The sequence below is a fragment of the Amblyomma mixtum genome, chromosome 3, assembly GCF_055824585.1.
Source record: "Amblyomma mixtum isolate Tamu chromosome 3, ASM5582458v1, whole genome shotgun sequence".
Classification (NCBI taxonomy): domain Eukaryota; kingdom Metazoa; phylum Arthropoda; class Arachnida; order Ixodida; family Ixodidae; genus Amblyomma; species Amblyomma mixtum.
The window spans coordinates 301,324,592-301,345,835 of NC_143014.1; the positions used below are offsets into that span (position 1 = coordinate 301,324,592).

Below are 21,244 nucleotides of genomic sequence, written 5' to 3' on the forward strand. Positions count from 1 at the left end.
CGCTTCGTAATTAATGAAAGGCTATTATTGGCGACTTTACAGTAATGTTCTTCGTCACCTCCATTACAAGAAGGATGCTAAGCAGAGTGCATCGGCAAGGCAGTTAAGGTGCCTCAGATCAGTCTTTGCTAGAATGATGACACACTCATATGAGGAAGACAGATAATATATTATATGGCAACACAATATGATCTCTGCCAGTAGGTGTGTGATGTACACTCTGAGCTGCCTGCTTGAGCATTTTCGTCAGCACCATTACAAGCAGGCTACTTGATGCTGAGCAGAGTGATGCAGCGCAGAGGGAGCTCAGAGGCCTATAATATGAGGTCTGTGGATAATACATACTATGACAATAATAAGGCAGTGCCAGTAGGGTAAGGTGTGCACTTTACAACTGCCTCCTCGGGATTATCTTTTTCAGCTCCATTACAAACAGATGCTAGTTGCTGAGGAGGTGTATCGCAAGTCATTTTAGGAGCCCCTTGGAGAGTTCTCTTTTCCAGAATAATATTGTGTTATGATACTGTTAAGAAGTGACTGTTTAGGAGAGATGTATTACGATACCAAGGGCTGATATCCTGAGACACGAGATCTGCTCGCAAGCGTCGTCGTCGTCTTCATGAGTACTTCATCGTCCTCTAGTCGTACAGTCGTCCACAGATGTGTCTATAGGCAACGGGCAGTCGTCAGGAGCCGCCACGATCGCTGAACAACCAGCGCCATCTAGCGGGCAGGCGGGGAACATATCGCAGGATTGCTCCGCCGTAGCAGACGGCATGGCAGCCTTGCGCGAGGCTGGTAGAATGGCGGTGGAAAGCGTGCCGATGGTTATATCGGCGGCCTTTCGCGATTTGGACGATTTGAATTCCTTCTTCCGAGGAGCGAACTTGAAAAAGGGCAAGCTTTTGCTTGAAGCCGGTCACGTGCACAACGTGAAAGAGCTCGTGCTTTCAAGCGGCTCCGAAATAAGGGGGAAATGCATGGCGCAGACCCCTGCTACACGGGCGTTTCGAATGCCTTCCAACCGAATGTCATTCGACTCGACTGCCGAGCTAACGCTGCTACACGAAGTTTTTCAACGGCATTCGGTTCAGATGACATTCGAGTCGACGGAGCTCCGCGGAGACATTCCAGATTTTTGCCTTCGAAACGCGAGCACAGCCCGAAGCGACCGAAGCCGTCGCTGCCGCCGTCGCTTCGCCCCGCCCACAGCCGCGCGACTGCTTTCGGCTCTGTGGCTGTTCATTTCGATACCCGCTACTCGCTTTTTTCTGCTGTTTGTTTAGCAAATAGTTCATGTTCCGTCTAATTGAGTGCTTGCAGATAATAGTACACCAACGAACATTTACCGCGTGTGCATGAAATTTCCCCAGGAGTGCGCTGATGAGGACGACTGTTCTCATGCTGCTGTTTACATCGCTGCGTATGAACAGCTTGTACTGGTTTGCAAGACATAAAACGAAATATGCGCTTTAGTTCTATTAAATAATCTCCTCTCTTCTGTACCGGTTGTACCCGTGCCTGTTTACGCAGTGCGACAATCTGTGGGAAGCGCCGACACGATCGCTCGCCTGAGAAACACTTGACAGCCGGGTTGTTGACATCGGACAATCGGCGCTTCTCGCTAATTTTCCCGGCTTCCTCCGACATGCCCCGTACTTTATTTTAAACTACTTTATCCAGAAGCATGTTTGGTGACCGTTCGCGTTAACTGAAATGGCTTAACTTGATACCCACAAGCTAGCGACGGCGACGACTGCTGCTGGCCGTAAAGCACTGCTCGGCAGCCCGAGTCACACCGCCGCTTCCCGTTCATCGTATGCTCGTCCTGCGATGTAAGCAATAGTTGCTTTCATGTCACTCTTGTCAAAACTACACTCGTTGACCATTTGCATTCGCTAAAACTTGTGAATTCGTTCTTCACAATCACCGATCCAACCCTGCGGGCTCGCCAGTCGTCGCTGAAGGGAACGGAGTCGTCGTCGACTGAAATTAATTTGGCAAGTGGTTGTCGCTAGTGAGTGTCCATGTGTGCACATGTGAAATATAGGCGCTCGTTTCGCTTATTTCCAATCCGCATAATGTATAAGCGCGCATGTATTCGCACCGTCACCTCAGCGCGTTTTCGCTCAGCCGCCGAACTCCCGAGGGCATGAAAGCTGACCGTCCGCTGATCGGACTAGTCGGTGTCGTTTAGCCAAAAAACTTGTGCCACTACAATAATATTATAATAAACTAGATAGTTCGCTATAATCACATGCTGCTGTTCACCGTGATAGTGCCGTTGTCGGACTAGCGTGACCGTAGTCGTCGTTGTACACTGAAAACGAGCTGAGAATTTCGAATGCGTTTGGAAAGTGCCGTGTAGCACCGCGGGAGTCCGTCGAGTTCGAATTCCATTCCAAGTCTCGACTGCCATTCGACTCCGATGTCATTCGAAAGTACCCGTGTAGAACAGGTATAATCAACGCGCCGCCGAAGAGCGTGGAGATCTCGAGGTAAGCTACGTCTGTTCATCGCTTGTATTTTTCTGGCTCGCATCTCTCATTGTTATTTCAGATTGAAAACAGCAGGAGAATCATTCGTATTTGACCCCGGCATTCTTCGCAAAAAGAGTACGCAAACCAGCCGCGGCGATCAGATGGCATACGGAGCTGACTGCCAATGCGTGCGACGGCGAGCGTATCCTGTCTCCGCTGCGCTGCTCGCCACGAGAGGCGCCTCCGTCGGCGCCGGAGTTACGTTCGCCCGTTGCCTATAGCGCTCGAACGAAGCACCGGGGTGTGCACTGACGTCGTTTACGAGGGGTCTAAGGCTCGAAGCAGGACTAGATCGCGCACTTGCTGTGGATTGTGTTTAACTCGAATTTAAAAGATATATCGGACCTACTAGGGGGCCGCGAGTGTCAAAATTGAACAACAGAGTGCGCCGCTCGAGTGGCTCTAGACAGTGCTGTGCACGACTGTGCGTAGCTTTACTTCCGCCCTCCCTCCCCCCCACTGCGTCGAAAGCACAGTCCCAGTGTGTACTACACTGTCGAGGCAGAGTTCCAATAATAAGGCTTGAGATGTGCGACATGGGCAATCTCGGTGCGTGGTTTAGTGGGCGAGGACTGCAGATGCAACGGTACCATCCCGTACCTCAAGGTAGTCACAAGGCGTACAGTCGGGGACAAGAGTCTCTGGACCTTGTGTTCAACGAAGCCGATAGCTCTGTTATTAGCCGCGGGCTGACCACGGCAATTGGGGAGGTGAAAAAACAGGATGATGACTTCAGCCACCACAACTATGGTCTCCATCCACCGCCTATTATTGGAGTTACCGGCTTCGTTTAAGAAGCACGTGGTCCAGAGATTTCTTTCCCCAAGTCTAACACGGTAAGGGCCAGTACAGCGCCGGAGAAGCTTTTCACAGAGGCACACATGGCTGGACGGGAGCCAGAGCAGGACAAGGGAGCCCGGAGGGTTTTGTTTACGTGATGACGACAGTCATGACTTCGTCTCGGAGAATTGGGGGAGCGTACAACCTGTGGCGAGCTACAAACCCAGCGGCAGCTATGCGGGCGATGGAGTCTTCAGCCTGAGTACTCGTGGAGGCGATTGACGGAAGTACGCTGTCGAAGGGAAGCAGTGGGTTGTGGAAGAACACAAGATAAATAGGGAAGTGACCCGCTATATCATGACTTCAGTAGTTGTATGGGAATATGAAAATATGGGAGGCTAATGTCCCAGTTAGGGTTGGGGTCGAAATCATAATGTAAAGCTGGTCGGTCAGCGCAGGGTTCGGGCGTTGTGCGCGGCTGTTCGTCTGGGGATTGCAGGCCGTGGCGGGTTTATGACGGCCAGAGCCGGAACTGAGAATTGCACCGACCACTTGGGGGATAAAGCAGGGGTCTCAGTTAGCATTTCAGGGGCTTAACTTTTTTTATAGCATGTTCCTGGGAACCTGCAGAGCCCAGTCTCTAAGAGCTTGAGCTGGAACGCCCCCCGTTTCCCGCTTACGCGGCGTCAATTTCGACATAATAGAAAGGTCAACAGGAGGAAAGTAGGGGAGGAGAGGGCGGGTGCAACGCTCCACGCTGATAGGTCCAGGCACAGTGACGACACGAGCACGTTGTGGGTTCTCGCCGGGTTCCATCCCACCGCTCCTCCATCCCCTCGCCTTTTACTTCACACCCGTTTTCCTCGGTGCAGCTGTCAATTTGGATGTCTGCCTGATATGGAAAGTGGCATAAACGCTAAAAACATCCCGCACCTTGTAACCGAGGTAATGGGTACCATCAGCCCTGCTCATTCTAGCTGTCGCTAAAATTCACATTACCACAAGTGCAAACACCGGGGATTTTTTTTTGTTGAGATTCCTCGCTATTGTGATTCGATTTCGCCATTCTTATACGCGGTCATAGCTTGACCATAAAGTCAGTGTGGTTGGCTCGGAACAAAAGCCACTATTTATTATACGACATGCCTTAAAGCTCTTTTCAGGCATTGCATTAGGAAGGCGGAAGGGTAGGAATGTTATACATGAAAAATAATGATAGACGACAATTAACAACGGAGAGAATCAATAGGCCGTATGTAACATATTTTCAAATGGAGCCGCTGTTTGCAAATAAAATAATCGCTGTTGTGAACGGATGCAATGCTATCGGGATGTTGGTTCCAATGATTAACACCAAGAAAGTGCACTGGATCACGTAATTATAGTCAGGTACAGCTCAAGTTTGCAGTTAAACTCCGCCCACATTTTGGACCGCGGAACAGCATTCATATGTGAAAAAAGAGTGGACAAAGGCTGTCTTGTTACCTAATGAAGAAGATAATCACAAGGCGAAATTGTAGGCTCAAGAAGTTGATGCTTCTGGCTTGTTTGAAGCAGTCAAAGATTTAAAAGCTGGTTTTATTCACTTTTGTGTTAGGCTGGCGGACTAAGGCAGGATGCTGTGGACTATGGCCCACTGTTACCGACTGTCTTTCTTTAATGTTATATCCTGCTGTACTGCGAGCGAATGTAGGCTGTACTTTTGAGTTGGGGTCGAGGCGCAAAAAAAAGCGATGATATTTCTTAATATGGGCGGCATAGAACGACGGTGGTGCGTGATAAAATCAGGGCCGTTTGATAAGTATGGTAAAAAGCAATTAAATATACCATGTTTGGAGAGACATTTTATTTTTCAAGATGGTTCCCCTCCAGCTCCACACACTTCTTCCATCGATGCTCCAATCTTTTGATCTCCTCAGAAAAAAAAAGTGTGGCTCAACGCCCTTGTGTTGTCATTTACAATGAAGGTGACCTCTTCATCTCATGAAAATTTCTTCCCATCCAGCCATTTCTTCAACTTTGGAGATACGAAGAAGTCACGTGGGGCCAAATCCGGAGAATAGGTTGTATGAGGCACAACCCGCCAGCGTAATACCCCTGTCACACGGTACATGTAATGTCATTCGCAGCGAATGACATTAGGTGTTAATGCGTTTTTTTTGCTGCTACACGTGCATAGCAAATGACATTTACAGGTAATCCCATTCGCCCAGTGAATGTGCTGCCCGAACTCATACACTGGCGACTTGCGTACTCCCGACGCCAGCGGCTTGCCGATATTTGGCAAAAATCAATAAGTAAGAATAATGTATAATCGATGTAAATGTTGTAAATGATTGATAAAATAAATATTTGATTATATTTTGGCATAAAGCACGACATATGAAGCAATTTACGCAAGTATACTCTTTTTCCCAGTCGCCGACGGCTGCTGTCAGCCATGTGGCCATGTTTGTATACCGTCGTTGCCGTCGTCGGCGAAGCGTGGGTGGCGGCGTGCTCTTGCATCCTATCCTATCCTACCTTCCTCCAGCAGTGTTTTTCGCAATGGAAGGAGGCTGTGCAGGTTCACCTTCGACAGCACAGTGCGAAAGACAGAAGACGCACTGGAGCGATGAAGAGACACGCGCTCTTATCAAGGTTTGGGAGGACCACCTGAGTGATTTGGGGCGGGCTAAGCGCAACATGCGCGTATACGTAGCTATCACAGAGCGCTTGCGTGCTCAGGGTATTGAAAGAACAGTAAAAGAAGTGAAATCGAAGATCGAGAACCTCGGGAACAGGTACCGGTAAGTGAAAACTTTCATTTTGCTGTGCAAGGCGCCGCTCATTCACCGCGTGCCGCTGGTCACCGCATTCAGCCACGCGTGCTGCATTCAGACGCGAAGGTGCCGACCCGCAGCGTCGCACGCGGTTTAGCGGAGTATATACCGGTAGACGCATACGTCGATTGAATTTTTTTGCGCATTCCGATCCTCCTCGCGTACTGAGCAGCTCATGAGTGTACCACGCTTGACAACAGTACCGCAAACAAAGGTCCTCCGTTTCGCCGTGTGCCCGGCGCTATTTAGAAATAATGTGGAATCAGTCTATAAATGCCCTTAGTCGCAGTCAAACATGCGCAGCTGCATCGCAATGATATGTGCATGTACTATAGCTTGGTTTGTAAACGCTGCTTGGTGCATTTGCGCGTAATTTTTATCGCAAGACTTCAGTGTTTATTTTGACTTTGTGCTGTCGGTACTACATAGCTCTTTTCGCAAGGAATCTTGTTTCTGCCTTGCGTTTCCCATCTCAAACCATACCCCATGGCCATTGCCTGGTGCATGAAAAACGGAAAATTTATTCCTTCTGTGCGAAAGCACAGTTTCCAAAGTGTTCGTTATAGCTTCGCTCCCCTTATTGACTCGTGCTACATGCAGTGAAAGTAGCATAAATGCAATGCATTGCTGGGCAGATATCACTGCCAGACTGAATTTTGACAACGGGTTGCTACTTTCCTAGTAGCATTGACGTAGTGGAGATCTCGAAAGATTTAATGCCACTGCAACATTGACATATGTTTCTTGCAGGATGCTCAGCCGGAAAACTACTGGGCAAGGTGCCATTACATGGCGCTTTTACAGAGATATAGCGAGGTTTCTTGGCAACCTGCCCATCAATAATAGCAGCCTCGTTGACGAGACGACTTGCGACGATGGTGCCACTGTTGCAATGGTAAGTGCATTTATATATAAAACGACACACGGTTCCTGTGAACCCAGAGCGAGAAATACTTTTTCTGTTTTCTATCACTTTTCAGGAAGAAGACGCATTGATTCTGTGTTGCATGACACATGGGGAGCATCGTATTTATTCATTTCCTACTCTGCTTCTTGTGGCTGTGTAAAAATATACACAAGAATTCAACTTGCACGTGGTAAGAGAATCAGAGAAATGTCACAGTTAGCGCAAAATGCTCGAGTAACATAGAATATTCAGTGTAGGAATGGATATGCCTGCGCAGGTTGTGAAGGCTGCATGCATTGTGAATGCATGTGAAGGGTGCATGCATTTTCTGCTTCAGAACTAACCAGAAGAGACATTAACGTGTGGTATATTGTTCATTTTTCCAGCTGATCGATGGCATGCAATATGGACCAGGTGATGAAGACGATGTGTGTGATGCCACTGCCTGCGAGCTGCCTCCAGCCACGGGAACGCATGATTCTCATGAAGCTGCTGCACTTCCACCACCACCAACATCCGGCTCAGAGGACAGTAGGGCACAAGCCCCAACAGCAGCAAGTCCCCAGGCAGCCAGGTCAAGTCGGAACGCGACACAAAAGGCGCTTCTAGCGCAGCTTGTCCGCACCAACCAGCAGTTGTGCTCAGATATAAGGGAGAACAGAAGGCAGGAAATGGAGCTTAGGAAAGTGGAGCTGGAGATTCTTCGGGAATCTGCAGCCAATGAGAAACGCCTGACTGAGGCACTGCTCAAATACATGCAGAAATAAAGTGTGCATTTGAGCTCTCTGTTCGTGGTTCGCCATGCTTACTGGGCCCGCTTCCAGAAATACTCTGCAAGTGCAGCCCTCACATCCTGGCCCTCACCAGTGCATGCATCACTGTTGTGGGACGGCTGCTGATAAAGTGCATTAAAAGTGTACACGTCTTGCACCCACTGCTCCTCCACATTATCTCTGAAGGCTTCACAGATATTGTGTAAAACACAGGATGCCTTAATGGCTTGCTTTGCATTCGCAAGTTTGCATTCTATCCTCTTCATAATGAACCTGAAGCGTGCCTTCATACGTCCAAACGCATTTTCAACGATTCTTCTTGATTTAGATAAGTTGTAGTTGAAAAGCGCCTTCTTTGAACCGCTTGGGGCATTTGGATACGGCTTGAGTAAATGTGCCGTGAGAGGGAATGCTTGGTCGCACAATATGATTGGCGCAATGGGAATCCCTTCGATGACAGACACGGGAGAGTTGAAGCTGTTGCTTTCGACAAGTTCCTTCAACTTTGACCGGCCATAAACGTGAGCTTCGTGGCACCTTCCCGGGCTCCCGACATTCAGGTACAGGAAGCGGTAGTTATGGTGCACAACTGCCAGTAGTATTATGCTGTACCTGCATGTAAGAAGTATTTATTACGATGGCATAGAAACTATCTGAAGTGAATTAAAAAATTTAAACACTCCATCAGCATCAGGTTTAAATACTGACTACAGGTGCATACACAGAAATATTTGCAATGCTTTTCACGTTGACGCTACATTTCTTAGCAACAATTTCAAACAGAAGCAACTACAATTTCAACCTGAGGTGGTAGGTTTGCTAAAAATGTTTACTGCACTTGTGTGAAAGAAGAAATACGAGACAGACGCTAGCTCTTGCACACCATTCTCTTTAAAAAAAAGTAAATATAAGGGCCTGTGTACCAGTCATCACATGCAGGGAAAAAGATTACCACACCTATCTACACCTACCACACCACAAAAACAAACTTTGCTGACGTGGTGCGCAGGGGCGGTGCACCACGCAGCACTCCGGCATCTGCCCAGGCCACCGTCACGGAGCCTGTGGCAGGGCCATCCACGCCCCAGGCCGGGACAGCGAAGGCTGCCCTGCCATCTCCAAAGCAGGGAGTACCGGCCCACGAGTCGGCACCCCGCAGGACTTCCCCCCGCCGGGGGAGGCCCGACACCAACACATCCGCGGCTTCGCGGTCCTCCAGCACCTCTGGTGAGGTGATGGATACAACTCCCACTCCGCCCGCTTTGCAGCGGCGGACCGGCTCTCTCGAGCGAAGAAAAGATAGAACCCCGGTAACGGGCCCAGAACAGTAAATTTCTTCCGTTCCATTCCCACCCAAAAAAACAAACATGACATTTGTGGTTCAATGGAACTGTAGAGGAATGTTGAGGAACTACAGTGATATAACACATATTCTAGGGTCAGTGATGCCTCTAGCTCTATGTCTCCAGGAGACCAATCTTGGTCCACAACATTCAAATATCTTAAAACATTATACAACTTTTAGGCGTGATCGCGAGCACGCAAATAGACTCTCGGGAGGCGTCGCAATCATCATCCAAAGCGGCGTCCCGGCTCAAGAAATCAAACTGAAAACAAAACTTGAGGCGGTTGCGGTTAGCGTCATCAGCTACAAAACCATAACAATATGTTCCGTATATCTTCCCCCACACATCACATTAACATGCCAAGATCTAGAAGGCCTGATCGATGAACTGCCGGAGCCATTTCTGGTAGTTGGCGATTTTAACGCTCACTCTCCGTTTTGGGGAAGCGAACGCTCTGACTGTAGAGGCCAAACAATCGAAGATTTTATACTTTCAAATAATGTCTGTCTTTTAAATACGGGAAAAGCCACATATTGCTGTCCAGGCTCAGCAAAAATGAGCTCTCTCGATTTAGCTTTCGCATCACCATTACTTTTTAACGATTTTAAATGGGATGTTTTAAATGACCCCATGGGCAGCGATCACTTACCTACCGTCATCAGGCTCTCATCGTCCACTCCAATCATCCCCACAAGGCCACGGCGCTGGAAAATTCAGCTCGCCGACTGGTCGCTTTTTACAAAAAGTGCCACTCTGGAAAAGGAAATTTGTGACCACCTCAGCACAGATGAAATTAATGAGAAGTTTACTGAATGCATAATATCGGCCGCAATACTCGCTATACCACAAACTGGACTTGCACAAAAGAAACATAGTGTGGTGGACACAAGATGCACATTAGCAAAAAAACAACAAAACAAAGCGTGGAGCACTCTGCGTCGATATCCCACTGCAGAGAACTTACTTACCTTTAAGAAGGCAAAAGCCAGAGCGCGGTATGTGCGAAGAAATGCAGAGAAAACCTCTTGGCAGAAATATGTCTCCTCAATAAAAAGCTCAACAACATCAAAGAAAATGTGGGAAAAAGTTCGTAAATTTACTGGTGACCATACCCCTTTCACACTTCCTCTCTTGACAGCACCCGGGACACAAACATCTTTAGAAGAACAGGCCAACATATTGGGCGAGCATTTTGCTGAGATCTCAAGCTCATCCAACTACACGAACACATTTCAGAAACACAAAGCAATGGCTGAAAAACAAAAATTCCCATCCAGAGCAGGTATACATGAGGATTACAACCAGCCTCTCACACTGCAAGAATTAAATAAGGTATTATCTTCTGGAAAAAAGACAGCACCAGGACCAGACAATGTGCATTACGCTATGCTTGCCCATCTCTCCGAGGCTGCTGTAGAGGCACTGTTAAAATTCTTTAATAAAATCTGGATAACTGGAAATATACCTGACGAGTGGAAAAAAGCAGTCATAATACCTTTTCTCAAACCCGGAAAACCACCAAGTCCTAGCAGTTACAGACCAATAGCCCTCACCAGCTGCATTGCTAAATCTTTCGAAAGTGTAATAAACATTAGACTGACCTTCGTACTTGAATCTCGGCAACTACTAGATAAACACCAATGTGGGTTTAAGAAAACATGCTCCACCACAGATCACCTTGTCCGCCTGGAAAACACCATCCGGGAGGCGTTCATCCACAAGCAGCACTGTATTGGGGTCTTCTTCGACCTGGAGAAGGCCTACGATACCACGTGGAAGTTCGGCATCCTCCGTGACCTAGCGGAGCTAGGTATCCGCGGCAGGATGTTGAACTGCTTGAACGACTTCCTGGCTAACCGCACATTCCGAGTCCGCCTAGGAGCAACTCTCTCCATGACTTTCACCCAAGAGAACGGCGTACCCCAGGGGTGTATTCTAAGCACGACACTCTTCATAGTAAAAATGAACTCCTTAGCTAAAGTAATACCCAAGTCCATAATGTATTCAGTTTATGTAGATGACCTACAAATAGCATGCACGTCCGCCAGCATATCAACCTGTGAGAGACAGATACAAATCACACTAAATAAACTAGGTTCTTGGGCAGACAGAAATGGATTTAAATTTTCCCCTCAAAAAACAGTAGCTGTTCTTTTTTCATTGCGACGAGGCCTGCAGGTCGATCCCAATCTGTACCTGAATCATACTCCACTACCAATTAAACAAGAACACAAATTTTTAGGCGTAACTTTCGACAAGAAACACATTTCTACCACACATTAACAACCTTAAAAAGAAAGCTTCTCAAACCCTCAATATCTTAAAAGTGCTCTCACGGAAGTGGTGGGGGTCCGGTAGAGCAAGCCTTTTTCAAATATATCGCTCTCTGGTGCGCTCCAAGCTGGACTACGGGTGCATAGTATATGGTTCGGCAAGAGCATCCTACTTGAAAAGATTAGACCCCATTCATAATCTTGGTTTGCGGCTATCATCTGGAGCATACAGAACATCACCAGTAGTTAGCCTTTACGTTGAAACTAATGAAGCCGCTCTTGAGGATCGAAGAATCGCCCTTACATGCTCATATGTCTTAAAAATCCGTTCCCTTACGAAACATCTCTGTCATCCAATTGTTTGGTTTGGTTTGTGGGGTTTAACGTCCCAAAGCAACTAAGGCTATGAGAGACGCCGTAGTGGAGGGCTCCGGAAATTTCGACCACCTGGGGTTCTTTAACGTGCACTGACATCGCACAGTACACGGGCCTCTAGAATTTCTCCTCCAAAGAAATTCCAGCCGCCGCGGCCGGGATCATCCAATTGTGACCAAGTGCCCATCTAAAAGATTATTCATCAACAAACCACATTCTATCAGGCCATTACTACTGCGCTTTGAAGATAAATGCGAAGAGCTAACAGTACTAGATGCCTTACCGAATATTGCACAAAGGAATGAATATTTACCACCATGGTACAGCCTGCCTTTAGTATGCGACCTCACAATGACACATTTAGATAAAAAGCAAACGCCAAATGAGTACATATTACAGGAATTCTTTGCACTACAAGAAAAGTATGACACCTACATTGAATTTTATACCGATGGCTCAAAAACAAAGTCACGTTGGAAGCGCAGTAATCCAAGAAAATACTAAACAGATAATGCGACTACCAGAATGTGCATCAGTTTTTACTGCTGAGTGTTATGCCATCCTTGTAGCTGTAGAAAAAATAGTAAGAGAGAACATCAAAAATAGCATCATTTACACCGACTCTCTGAGTATGCTTAAAGCACTGCACTGCAGAAATGCTGCTGAACCCATAATGGGAAACATCATACATAACATAGTTAAAATCACAAAACAAAAGTATAACATTAAATTCTGCTGGGTTCCTAGCCATGTAGGAATTGTGGGCAATGAGAAAGCAGATGTATGCGCTGCACAAGCCCGGAATGGTCAAATAAAACAAGTGAGCATACCGCACAGGGATTGCTTAAAGTTTATCTACAGTAAACTCAGAAATAAATGGCAGGCTGCATGGCAAGAGCACGTAAACAACAAACTACATTCTGTGAAGCCAATTTTAGGGGAATGGCAATCATGTAGGCATCAAGAACGTTTTACCGAAGTTATTTTATGTCAGCTCCGCATTGGACAAACCCACCTCACGCTCAGCTTTCTACTAACCAAACAGAACAAACCTCTCTGTGACGTGTGGTGCTGAACTCACGGTGAACCACATTTTAATTTCATGTATCAGACTAGAAGAACTAAGAAAGAAATATTTTACAACATTTTACAGGGAAAGCATCCCTTTACACCCCATGTTACTTTTAGGTGATCGAGCACTGGTTGACATCTCTTGTATTTTTAGGTTTCTCAAGGAAGCCAGCGTTTTAAACAAACTCTAAGTATAAAAAGCTTCAGCTTTAACAAAAACTCTAACCTAGTGATTGGCGCATCATAGCCTCAGTTGCTTTTGCGCCATTAAAATCAATATAAATAACTAACTCAATTCTATGGCTCCTGCTTTCAGGCCTGCATACTAATTTGTACAATAAAGAACAACCATTTACTGGTTGCGCAGTTTTTGGTCATTTTGTCCTTGCCCTGTTCAGCTATTCATTAATTTAAAGGCAACAAAACAAATACGTACCAGCCCTTATAATTGTAGTAATCGGCTGCATCTCTCTTGGGTGGAGAGACAGCAAAGTGGCAGCCGTCTAGTGCGCCGATAGCCTGTGGAAAGCCAGTGGCTGCGTAGCATTCGCGCATGTGCTGCGCCATCCCCTCCCGCCGCGGCATGTGCAGCCAAGCGCTTTCTAAAATGTCCACAACTGCTTTGCAAAACTCCCTAAACACAATGTTCACAGTGGACCGGCCGATGCCGAACAGGTGCGCGATGGTCCGGTCCTCCGCGCTTGAACAAAGTCGGTACAACCCCACCGCTACACGTTTCTCTGCGGAAAGCGGCTTTCGCATGTTTGTGATTTCCCGCTGCAACACGCACTGCAGCGATTCCACAAGATAACGAAAGGTGGCAGGACTGACGCGGAACGCTTGTTTGAAGTGGTTTGCACCTAGGTTTGGCAGGGTTTCTTCAAACCAATTCTCGTTCCTTGGGAAGGACCATCGCTCGCGGATAATTCCAGTCGAAGTGCTGGCCCAAACAGCGGCCGCCGTGAAGGTATTCGTCAGCAAACACAGCTCCAAATCTTTTGTGGTCTTCGCGCATCTTTCGATAGCAACCTTCAGCCGCTTGAGCCGGTTTCGTCGCTTCATTTTCATGAGCTGGAGAAGAACTAACGCTTGTTTGCATTGCTCATCATTCGCCACAGTGAGAACTTCACCACTGTCTTCAGAACCAAGCATGGCAGTATTCCTTGCAGTACGGTTATAGTGCCTTGAATATACTGGCAATAGAGTACGGTGGCTGGCAGCAGTACAGAATGGCGGGCGAGGAAGGAATCGCGTGCGACCTTGAGCTTGCCTTGCTTTGGATTTTTAAACGAATTGTTTTTCAATTCATGCCGTCGTATGGCGGAGCAATATATTTTTGAATACCCTTGGTATGTTTATTATTGCATTACTAATAATAATCAGCAAATACGTTAATAAAAGTCATCATTTTTAACTTTTCTTTTATCATAGCAGTTTACTGATGGATATCGTCATCAATTGCGAATGCCATTCTGTATGCCCGTGTAGACAGGAAACGCCAGATCGCAATGACATTCGGTGTAAACGTCATTCGCTTCGAATGACATTACATGTACCGTGTGACAGGGGTATAACTCAAGCAATTTGGCCATTGCAACAATCGATCTGTGGGCGGAGCGTTGTCTTGGTGAAAGAGGGTTTTTTTTCCGTGGTAACACAGTCTGTTTATTGCACGATTCTTTCTTCAGTTGATCTAGGAGTGTTGCATAATATGGTCCTGTTATAGTTTTTCCATTTTGTAAGTAGTCTAGGAATAATATACCTTGGGAATCCCAAAAGGCAGTCACCACCTGTCCGGCTGAAAAAGTCTGATTTTTATGAGCACCTTCACCATCACCAACCTAATCCATTGCCTTAACTGGTCTTTAAACTCTGGAGCGAAATGACGTATCCAAATCTCGACATATGTCACAAATCGACACCAGAAGTCCTATGGATTACGAGCAAGCATCGATAAACACTGCTTCGGGAGGTATGTGCTCATGGAAGTTTGGCCGATCTCCAGCAGTGTGGACAGCCAAAGTACACAGACCTTCTTCATCTCTAATTTCTGTTGTGTACTCTCTCTGCCGAGATGCCTGCAATTGAAGCTTTCTCCCGTTCCTTCACTCGCCGGTCTTCCATGAGAATTCCATGAATTTTTGATACAATTTCTGGCGTGGTGACCTCCAATGGACGTCAAGGATGTTTCATCTTGCGCCGATGTTCGGCCATGTTAAAATTCATTTATCCAGCATTACGTCGTTTTCAGGGATGGTGCAGAGTCTCCATAAAATTTGTTTAACTCGGCTTTAATTTCGGCAGCTGTCCAGAATTTTTGTTCACTGCTCGAAATTCATCTTTTTTTTCTTTCAATTTGGGGTGAATCACCACACAGCTCAGGTCAAATCGTTGTTAGAAGGAACCTACTAACAGTCGGTACTGGCGGAAACAAGTTCTGCCCTCGTATGAAGGCTGCTTAGTGCACGTCACTTTAAAAAGGAAGAGAATTGTAGCGCCATTTTTGTTTTTGACTATATTATAAAACAACCATCGTATGTGTGGAAACATGTCAACAGAAAATAACAAGCTTCGATTTCCTAGGCGGCTTCTTATGGCGAGAGCCGCTTGATGGATGCAGATGGCGAACATCAGATAAAAATGACTTGAAGAAAATAGTGGGAGGCAGAATTCGCGCAACGCCAAAACTTTTGCTCGGCCTAATGCCAGATCCATCGCGAGGCCTAACGAAAAGGAGAGGCAGATGCTGGGAGCCTCAGTTGGCACGACGTTCAATGTCTTCGCGTGGCCTCATACAGAGCTGAGAGGAGCAGGTGGTCGCGAGCTGCAGTTCTGCCAGTGCTACTACGGGCGACGAAGACGCTGTCGCCCGCCGCCGCGCTGAACAGGGTCGTTGTCGCCGCAGGAAAGCTCCTGCCATGCGCGAACGCAGGGCCCATATTCCGAGTGTGGATCATATTTGAATCCTTCAAAATTAGCCGACCCGATTGGTGGATGTGCCGGAAGTGGAAGTCAGTTCGGTTGCTACTGGGCAGCGGCAGGACGTCGCTGCGTGGCAGTTGGCTCAGCTAAGCGTCCGTCGGCGCTATTGCTGTTTGCCGCGAAATGGAACGCGGCAGAGAAAAAAATCCTTCAAATTTTTAGTTGCGCATCAGATGCCGCAGTAAAGACGTAAACACAACCTGTTTCATCCACCCTGTGGATTACATAAAGAAAAACAATATTTCACGTGCTCTTTTCTTCAAAGGTGTACTTAAAAATGAAAATAATGTACGCAACTACGCATGGCTATGCGCAGTGGGGGATGCCGGCTGCTGCAGCCGTCGATCGACGATGGTAAATGAAAGGCAGCTAGCTTGTTCGCATAGCACGGCGTTTCACATATATGTTGAGGAGAATAAGGAGGGGAGAGGCAAATTTATGGCCCTCACTCATTCGCTGCACAATGCGCGTTACTGTGCTGAACCATCAAGACGGCGTGGCGACTTAATTCCCGTCCGCAACATCGCTATACGTAATATGTTGCTGTGATGGGACCGTTGTGCAGGCGGTAATTTGCGTTTTTCATTCCTTTTATACAGGCACTGCAAGAACTGCGAGATGCCGCTGTAAGGCTTTTCATTTCTGTGCAGTAAATAAGTAAAATGGATCAGCTAAGAAAACTGCTTGCTGTGTTTCTCTTCATTAATGCGTGTTGAAACCAGGCAGACGAAGTTTTCAGAGTTTCGCCATGGCATGAAGCGCATTCGAAACCTACATTGCGAGCGAACTCGCGAGCTCAGTGCAGAGCCACCGCAGCTGTCCAGAACCGCAACGGACGCCTTAAAAGCACCTCTGCCGTGGCAATGGTGCCGGTGCAGTCACGCGTCGTTGGAGACCGACCATTCGTGCACATGCGGAGTCACGCTGCCAGACGCTGCACACGATCATAAAATGCAGGATGCTTAAGCAGCTAATAGAGGGTTCAAGAATAGCGAATGCACGTTTTCGCTTAGTAAACACAGGCATTGTGCGGCACATTGTGCTTTATGTTACATCATGAAAGGTACGCAGAGGCGACAACGTCAGTGATAGTGGCGCCATCTGGTTTCGATGAAATGAACAAAATATTTTCGTGGCGGCAAGCCCGGTGAAGACAGTACTACATCACATGGCGATGGAATGATTTCATGGCGGCGGGCCTAGCGCGACCGCTTGGTGCCTGCCGCGCCACTGCACATTTTGTCGTCTTCTATTCCGTGCCAATATCTGCAACAAATCGGTGCTCGTGAGGGCTAAGAGCTGCGAATCGCCCAACGAAATAAAAGTAAGCAAAAGCCCGTACCCGATTTATAGCTAGCTGACGTGCCGAAAAACGCAGTGACACCAAGCAGTTCACTCCGCAGCGGGAGGCTCCGCTGGGGTCCTTGAGCATCTGCTAAGGAGCATGCGCTATGTGTGTGACATCACCGTCCAATTTGTTCGACAGTTTTCGCTGGATTCGAGCCGCCACATCCTCTTCCAGCGTTTCGACCAATCAAATGGGACCGGTGCGGCTGATTATGACGGTTTCGATTATGACAGAAACTGCATATACGTGCCCAGTAAACAACAACAAAAAAGAGGTTGCTATCTCCTCTCTTTACTGTGGTAGTTTGCACAGCATAGTGTGCCAGAATTTACAATTAATTGTTTCTGCGCTATGTAAGCATAAAGCAAAGTAGCACAGCACAACACGCAGTAAACGACCAGGAAGGGTGAGGATGGCCTTTTTCAGAGCCTTTCATCTTACAACAGGCGAGAACCAGACCGAAGGATATCATGTACGCATTAGAAAACTGCTTAGTGCCGGATGGCGGTGAACAGAGATTTTATAAGTATTTTTGTATGCCTTCTACATGAATTTGCCTAATGTATATTGCGTTTATTGAATCCGAGGTGGCTTGCCACGGTCGTAGCCAACCTCCGGAATCTTGCCGTGGCAGCCACCTTCGGGTTATGCATTCTTCCGCTCTCACATTGGCAGGTGGCGTTTTGCTGTACTAAAACCCGCTACCTGTCAGGTGACCTGTGACCAGGGAGATCTGTGACGCCGATGCCGACTTCTACGACGCGGAACGCGGTAACAGGCGCATAAGAGCTGCGCTCTAGAACCTGTCAAAGTGAAACCTCGGAGAGAACACGCATCGTGTCGTGGAAGGATAAAGAAGTTAATAGGCTTTTTTTTTATGAAAACAGCAGGTAAACGCGTTACAGGTATATAGCGTTGGTAAGCTGAGAAGGTGCTAACCGAATAATGGTCGCTAAATACTTCAGTACATTTGGTGCACAACTACCTCTTTATCAGAGAAACATGCGGTACGTAGTGCGAGTCATAGTATTGGTTAGCGCGGTTAGGCGTGAGTGAGACGCGAATAGGTTAGTAACCTCACACGTGATGATTCCGTCTGAGGGCGCACAACGACGTCATGAAGCGACTTGTTTACAACGTTCTCCGTGAAGTCCGGTGTAGCAGCGAGGATATTTAGGCGATTGCAGAACGACCAATGATGGAACGAGATATATTCACTGCGTGCTGCGTAGCTAACCGCCGCTGGCTGTGTCAACGCGGATGGGTACAACACGTGCAGCGGTGCGCTGTGGCTGCTCTTAAGCACGCACAGTTAAGTAGTTCCGGCGTCAGGTTCATTACGCAGTGACCTAAGTGTGCCAGTATGGAGAACAAATTATATAATGACCTCTCGAGACATCCTTGAATAGAAAAATGAGTTGCAATGTGAGAGATCCGCAAAACGCCATCACGCTGTGAGTGTTTTCTTTTGTTGTTGTAGAAGTCTGTAGTACTGTTTTGCAACCCTGTGTAGCATCTAGGTAGCAAAGGGGTACTTCTTTACGGCAGCAAGCCTTCTTCATATAGAGGAATTGCTTGTGCATCCGGATAAGATCCAGGAGACGGGCAGATGCGTAATCTGAGTGGGAAAGTGGCACTCCCAGAAAATGCACGGCGGCTTTCTTGTAGTATTGAAGGTCTTAAATGAATTCCACATTCCCTGTACTGTCTCTAATTGGTCAGTGTAGTGCGCCAGCCTAGCAGCACAGGTGCAGGTTATGTATGCACGCGTTGGCAGTTCTGCGACCTCGGGCGTCTATAGGGTCAGAGTCTGGTGGTCGGAAGGGAGCTTTTTTCTCTCATACGTACTTGAGCAGCTCCTGCTGTGTTCTTTATTACGTTCAAGTGTTACCTTAACATTTGATCTTAAATATACAATTCACCCTGACAGGTTTGGTCGCGCAAGATGCTATGTGACTTACGGTTCATATAATTTCATTCGCTTCGTAATTACTGAGAGGCTATCATTGGCGACATTACAGTTGTGACTGGTAGCCTTCTCGACAGTTATGTTCTTCATCACCTCCATTACAAGAAGGATGCTAAGCAAAGTGCATCGGGAAGGCAGTTAAGGTACCACAGATCAGTCTCTACCAGAATGATGACACACTCATATGAGGAAGCCAGATAATATATTATATGGCAACACAATATGATCTCTGCCAGTAGGTGTGTGATGTACACTCTGAGCTGCCTGCTTGAGCATTCTCGTCAGCACCATTACAAGCAGGCTACTTGATGCTGAGCAGAGTGATGCAGCGCAGAGAGAGCTCAGAGGCCTATAATATGAGGTCTGTGGATAATACATACTATGACAATAATAAGGCAGTGCTAGTGGGGTAAGGTGTGCACTTTACAACTGCCTCCTCGGGATTATCTTTTTCAGCTCCATTACAAACAGATGCTATAGTTGCTGAGGAGGTGTATCGCAAGTCATTTCAGGAGCCCCTTGGAGAGTTCTCTTTTCCAGAATAATATTGTGTTATGATACTGTTAATAAGTGACTGTTTAGGAGAGAAGTATTACTATACCAACGGCTGATATCCTGAGACACGAGATCTGCTCGCAAGCGTCGTCGTCGTCTTCATGAGTACTTCATCGTCCTCTAGTCATACAGTCGTCCACAGATGTGTCTATAGCGCTCGAACGAAGCACCGGGGTGTGTACTGACGTCGTTTACGAGGCGTCTAAGGCTCGAAGCAGGACTAGATCGCGCACTTGCTGTGGATTGTGTTTAATTCGACTTTAAAAGATATATCGGACCTACTAGGGGGCGGCGAGTGTCAAAATTGAACAACAGAGTGCGCCGCTCGAGCGGCTCTAGACAGTGCTGTGCACGACTGTGCATAGCATTACTTCCGCCCTCCCTCCCCCCCACTGCGTCCAAAGCACAGTCCCAGTGTGTACTACACTGTCGAGGCAGAGTTCCAATAATAAGGCTTGAGACGTGCGGCATGGGCAATCTCGGTGCGTGGTTTAGTGGGCGAGGACTGCATATGCAACGGTACCATCCCGTACCTCAAGGTAGTCACAAGGCGTACAGTCGGGGACAAGAGTCTCTGGACCTTGTGTTCAACGAAGCCGATAGCTCTTTTATTAGCCGCGGGCTGACCACGGCAATTGGGGAGGTGAAAAAACAGGATGATGACTTCAGCCACCACAACTATGGTCTCCATCCACCGCCTATTATTGGAGTTACCGGCTTCGTTTAAGAAGCACGTGGTGCAGAGATTTCTTTCCCCAACTCTAACACGGTAAGGGCCAGTACAGCGCCGGAGAAGCTTTTCACAGAGGCACAAATAAAATAAATTGGTTTTTGAGGAAAGGAAATGGCGCAGTAACTGTCTCACATATCTCGGCGGACACCTGAACCGCGCCGTAAGGGAAGGGAGGAAGGTGGGAGTGAAAGAAGAAAGAGAGAAAGAGGTGCCGTAGTGGAGGTCTCCGGAATAATTTCGACCACCTGGGGACCTTTAACGTGCACTGACATCGCACAGCACACGGGCGCCTCTTGCGTTTCGCCTCCATCGAAACGCGGCCGCCGCGGTCGGGTTCGAACCCGGGTTCTCCGGCTCGGTAGACGAGCGCCTTACCACTGAGCCACCGCGGCGGGTTCACAGAGGCACACATAGCTGCCGCTGGGTTTGTAGCTCGCCACAGGTTGTACGCTCCCCACAATTCTCAGAGACGAAGTCATGACTGTCGTCATCACGTAAACAAAACCGTCCGGGCTCCCTTGTCCTGCTCTGGCTCACAGAGGCACACATGGCTGGACGGGAGCCAGAGCAGGACAAGGGAGCCCGGAGGGTTTTGTTTACGTGATGACGACAGTCATGACTTCCTCTCTGAGAATTGTGGGGAGCGTACAACCTGTGGTGAGCTACAAACCCAGCGGCAGCTATGCGGGCGATGGAGTCTTCAGCCTGAGTACTCTTGGAGGCGATTGACGGAAGTACGCTATCGAAGGGAAGCAGTGGGTTGTGGAAGA

General features: G+C 47.6%; 1 protein-coding gene and 1 long non-coding RNA gene across 2 annotated transcripts; one reads left to right on the plus strand and one right to left on the minus strand.

Annotated features, from left to right (window-relative positions):
* Positions 1–3,530: 3,530 nt before the first annotated feature.
* On the plus strand, positions 3,531–7,940 carry LOC149355395 (uncharacterized). Its single transcript, XR_016289714.1, has 3 exons — positions 3,531–7,037; positions 7,123–7,239; positions 7,436–7,940. It is a non-coding gene; the product is annotated as an uncharacterized LOC149355395 (long non-coding RNA).
* On the minus strand, positions 7,315–14,027 carry LOC149355396 (uncharacterized). Its single transcript, XM_089577633.1, has 2 exons — positions 13,324–14,027; positions 7,315–8,434 (listed from the first exon to the last, which is right to left on the minus strand). The coding sequence occupies exons 1-2, from the start codon at positions 13,953–13,955 to the stop codon at positions 7,855–7,857; spliced, it is 1,212 nt and encodes a 403-aa protein (XP_089433759.1). The 5' UTR covers positions 13,956–14,027; the 3' UTR covers positions 7,315–7,854.
* Positions 14,028–21,244: the final 7,217 nt, after the last annotated feature.